This window comes from Asparagus officinalis, chromosome 10 (genome assembly GCF_001876935.1).
Source record: "Asparagus officinalis chromosome 10, Aspof.V1, whole genome shotgun sequence".
NCBI classification, from domain to species: Eukaryota; Viridiplantae; Streptophyta; class Magnoliopsida; order Asparagales; family Asparagaceae; genus Asparagus; species Asparagus officinalis.
In genome coordinates this window covers 11,542,554-11,546,979 of record NC_033803.1, presented here as the reverse complement: position 1 = coordinate 11,546,979, position 4,426 = coordinate 11,542,554, and the positions used below count along the sequence as shown (strand labels likewise).

General features: G+C 47.8%; 1 protein-coding gene across 1 annotated transcript; it reads left to right on the top strand.

The window, feature by feature from the left end:
- LOC109826454 lies at positions 3,152–4,018 on the top strand. The gene is made up of 5 exons (XM_020393485.1): positions 3,152–3,188; positions 3,261–3,404; positions 3,495–3,554; positions 3,620–3,775; positions 3,873–4,018. Exons 1-5 carry the CDS (start codon positions 3,152–3,154, stop codon positions 4,016–4,018), a joined length of 543 nt encoding a protein of 180 aa, XP_020249074.1.

Here is a 4,426-nt window from a genome sequence, read left to right as displayed (position 1 = left end):
TTCTGGCTCATTCTGGTTCAGCCCGGTCTGGTCTGGTTCAGCCAGATCTGGTTCAAGGCTATAAAAGGGGTTCTTTTTTTTTCTTTTTCTTTTTTTCTTCCTCTCTTTCTAGGTTTGATCTAGTGTATGGAGTCGCGGGATCGCATATAAGGGTTGAGGGTGTGATTTGATGCCTCAAGCTCGCCTTTTTAGGGGTAGAATTGCGATAAAAAATGGGATTTTTCCTTTTCTAGATCTGATCCCTCAATTTACCTTGCAGGTCTCTATGTCCCGTATGGCGAGGAGTCAATCCTCTACCGCGCCGGATGATGGCGCGCCTCCCTCTTATGCTGGTGAGCTACTTTTTCCGGAAATTTACAAATTGGTCCATTTTTTCTTAGAAATTTGTAAATTGGTCCTTTTTCTTTTTTACTCCCCGTTGTTCTCCTTGGTGAGGCAACCAGAAAAAGCCTTGATTTTCCTTGGTGAGGATCGACGCTTCAAAGATATGTTTTGCTTGGTCAAAACACTATCTCATAATAAATAAAGGGGGCGTTTTGTCGCTGCGCTGTGCCTTATAAGGCAGGGATATATTGTCGATATACCCTATCTTATGAAGGCGCAATGTGGCCAAAACGTTACACCCTTTATAAGGCAATGACTCTATCTTACCCCTTCGTAAGATGAGTTCAATTTCCTTTTATATCTCGAATTAACAAACGTTTAATTGCTTGTTCTCAGTTGAGTACCCTTCTGGAGCGTTCTCATCTCACACAGTATACGGGCATCGTGACGAGTATTATTCGACCTCTGACGATGTTTCCCCTATCCCAGTCACTCCTCAGTTCGTTTTGGGCACATCGACTGAGGTTGTCCAGGCGGTGAAGGAAGGTGGGTACCGAGCTCTTCGACAATTGATTACCGATGCACCTCTTGTGAAGGACGCCAGTTCCGTTCAGTCTCTCAGGAAGACTGATTTTTTGTTTGGTGATTCTGTCAGAGATCCCGATGCAGCGTTTATTGACGCCGAGCAGTGGCTTCATAAGGCTGATGTCGTGGAGTTTGACAAAGGAACATGAGAGCGTTCACTGCGGCTATATTACTCATCAGGCAGTTCCTGGTTCGAGCAGGAATCATATTGTTGGACTGCGTCCTGGAGTACTGGGGCTAGATGCACCGCCCCGTAACAAGTTCCTTACGCCCGCTTCCACTTTGAGGAATCGCCTCGCTAACTTAGGACGGGAGATGCCTGCGCCGCGCCACAGATTCTATGGTTGGGTCCATTCTTTGGACAAGTTTTGGTGGGCTCGTATGACAAAGTACGTCTTGAGCCGATGGAGCGAGGAACAAGTTTTGGTGGGCTGGTATGACAAAGTACGTCTTGAGCCGATGGAGCGAGGAGTTGCACGCTTGCGGTCTTTATGCAGCCATTCGTGCCACCATGCATGGTTTACCCGTTAGTGCGAAGCATTTCTTTGCCTTATGCGAGCTTTATAATCCGGACTCGAACACCTTTCTGACTAGGCACGGAGAGTTGGGCTTGGCTCTCCATGAGATGCATAAGATTTCTGGTTTGCCCATGGGTCAGATGTTATACCAGGAGTATTTTCCTTCCAACCATGAACTGAGTCAGCTGAAAGATCGCATGCCCGACCGCTATGAGACCTTATGGGACCTCACTTGTCACTATCACATTGCTTTGGCGCAGTCTAGGCCCTTAGCGAAGAGGACCAAATCAAATGTGAGCCTGAAGCAGTTCGCATCATATTTGTTCAGGAATCTGGAGAGCCATTCTGGCAAAACTATTTGTGAACTGGCACCGCTGACTCCTTCAGAGGTTAATGAGCTGCTGAAGAAGACTGACGCCCACTCCTATACCATTAGCAGTCCTGAGAGTGGCTTTCCTGCAGGGACTAAATTCAAATCATTCTTATGCCATGCGACCGCACCGATTCGTCCAATGACTCTTCTTGCCGGCTACCTCGCCATCTGGTTAAAGAAATGCGTAGTCCCGTATCAGTCCGGTGACGCTCTGCCACTGGAAGTGCTCTACCCTGCGGTTCAACTTGCCTACAGAAAGGAACTTTCACTTCTTCCGGTGATGGTGGCTAACATTCATCGAGGGCTTCGACAAATTTCTGGCGCTTTTACACGGGAGGAGAAGGAATCGCCGACTCAGATTCCTACCACTAAGGTGGAGCTTCCGTATGTTTATTTGATGGCTTGGTTCGTCCTTCATCGTTCTGACATGATGTCGGTACCGCATGCCATGGACCACTCTGTTCCCTTACTACAGCTGCTTGAGAATGGCGAGTGGGAAGGCCGAGGATTCTCTGATATCAGGAGGCAGCTACAGGTCCACAAGTGCTGGGCGTTCTCTACTTGTTTTCCGCAGTTCTCCAGCCGGTATGGCGAATGTTTGATTGATGAGGAGAAGCCGAGGGAGTATCGCACTTATTTAGATATCGGCTGCTTTAATTGGCTAGTGAACATCAGGCCGGGCTACTTGACTTTCCGGGTGGGGAATCAGTGTTTTATAGAGCCGTATCTACCCTGCCGATTCGCTCGCCAGTTTGGTTATGACCAGCTTTATGTCGGGAACCCGCGCCAGCAGCTTCGGGCTCATGGAGGTTTGGTGGACGGTCTTCGTGCATGGTTGTGGACCGTGACAGGCTGCACTGGTGCTAGGTTCAGTCTCCCGGGTACTGAGCGGCAGTTGAACCTCACTTTCTTGAGCTGCAAGTGGTTGCTAGCAGCTAATAAGACTGTCCGTGTGAAGCCTATCGAAGAGTTGGTGACCGAAGAAGCCTCTCAACTTGATTCTCGTGTTATCCAGGACGGTGCTCGATCACAGAGGGCTCAGGGCAAGACCCGCCGACTTGATGCAGAAGGTCACAGGGCCTTTAGTTCTGCTGGAGAGGCTCCGCAGACGAGGCTTCAGGGGGAGATCCTGAAGGTTATGAAGACTTTTCCGAGCGAGGTTTGCTATTCATCTTTTCCTTCCATCTTCCAGAAATATTGAAACTGACTATGGTTTGATGTTTCAGGGACCCCAGTTGACCAGGATGAAGAGTTCCGTCCCCCTCCCCAGGCGAGACCTTCGATTATTGTTCCTGCTGCTAGGCGGAAGAGATTAGCCCGCAAGCCGCGTGCAGCTTCCCGAGCATTTGATATGGACTTGGCTGGTGATGATCCTGCTAGTGACGGAGGTAACATCTACTCTGTAAACCACCTTCTTGGTTATTCGGAACATTGACTCATGCTTTTCCATCTCTATATAGGAGAGCGTGGAGAGAGCGAAATGAGTCCCGATTCCGTTCCTGTGTCTCCTGGTGAGCCTGACCCGCTGCCCCAGTTAAAAAGGCCTACAGGGGTTGCCGACATTAGGGAGGATAGCAATGTAGGACCTGATTCCGCAGATCCAGGTACATCTACTATTGACAATGTATCTTTTAGATGGTATACAAAAGAATTTGTGCATCCTCTAATCATCTCTGTACATCTTGCTTCTTCAGATAACTTGCAGGAGGCATACGTGGATTTTGGGAATAAAGAGGCTAACGCATCCATAAGGGGTAACTCATTTTTGTTGGTTGTAGTCTCTTTATTCTTCTTTGGTACTTATATTCTTTTACGTCAGATTTCTCTATTGATGATTTTGACGAGGAAGGCTTGATTGCGGAGACTCCTACACTCCACTTCATGTATAGCTCTCCTCAATTTGATGGCCAGTTACCCGGAGATATATTTTCCGAGCCTACGTTCGATAAGAATCTTGAGGATGATTCTTTCGAAGGTATATGCCTCCTCCCAAATTAATTATAGGACTAGCCAATTTTGACTAATGCAGCTATAATGTGATGCCTCTGAGAATTCTGACTTGTATTTAACAGGAGTTTTTGTTGAGAATGACCCTGTTGAGCCGGCTATGGGACCAACTACACCAGTTGATACACCCCCAGCCGTTACACCTCCACCACCCCCAGTGACTCAAGAGGGTATGAATACTATTTATTTACTCTTCAAGGTCTTTTTCTGACGGTTTTTTTTTTATCGTGCAGGGAATTCTTCTCGTCTTCATATTCTGGCGAGGGAGTTGTTATCTGATGATGACCCTGAGAAGATTGTCATCTGCATAGAAGTCCGCTCCTTCTTCTCTTTCATGAATGCTATGATTGGCAAGCTTTTCCATGGTGGACTTTCTCTTCGCCAATTCAAGCCTTTCCTTGATTCTAAAGTCAATTTGATAAGGGAAGCGGGACATCCAGATTTGGCACAGGCTATAGTTGATGACCTTGATTGCCTAGAGCATGAGCTTCAGATGTTTCGTGAGCTCCGAGATGCAGGTGCCTCCTCATTTATTGCTGCCGAGCTAGACGCCCGCTTACAGTCATCACGCGAGACTCGGATTTTTGCTGAGCTCGAGATTCAGATGCAGCGGGGCCGA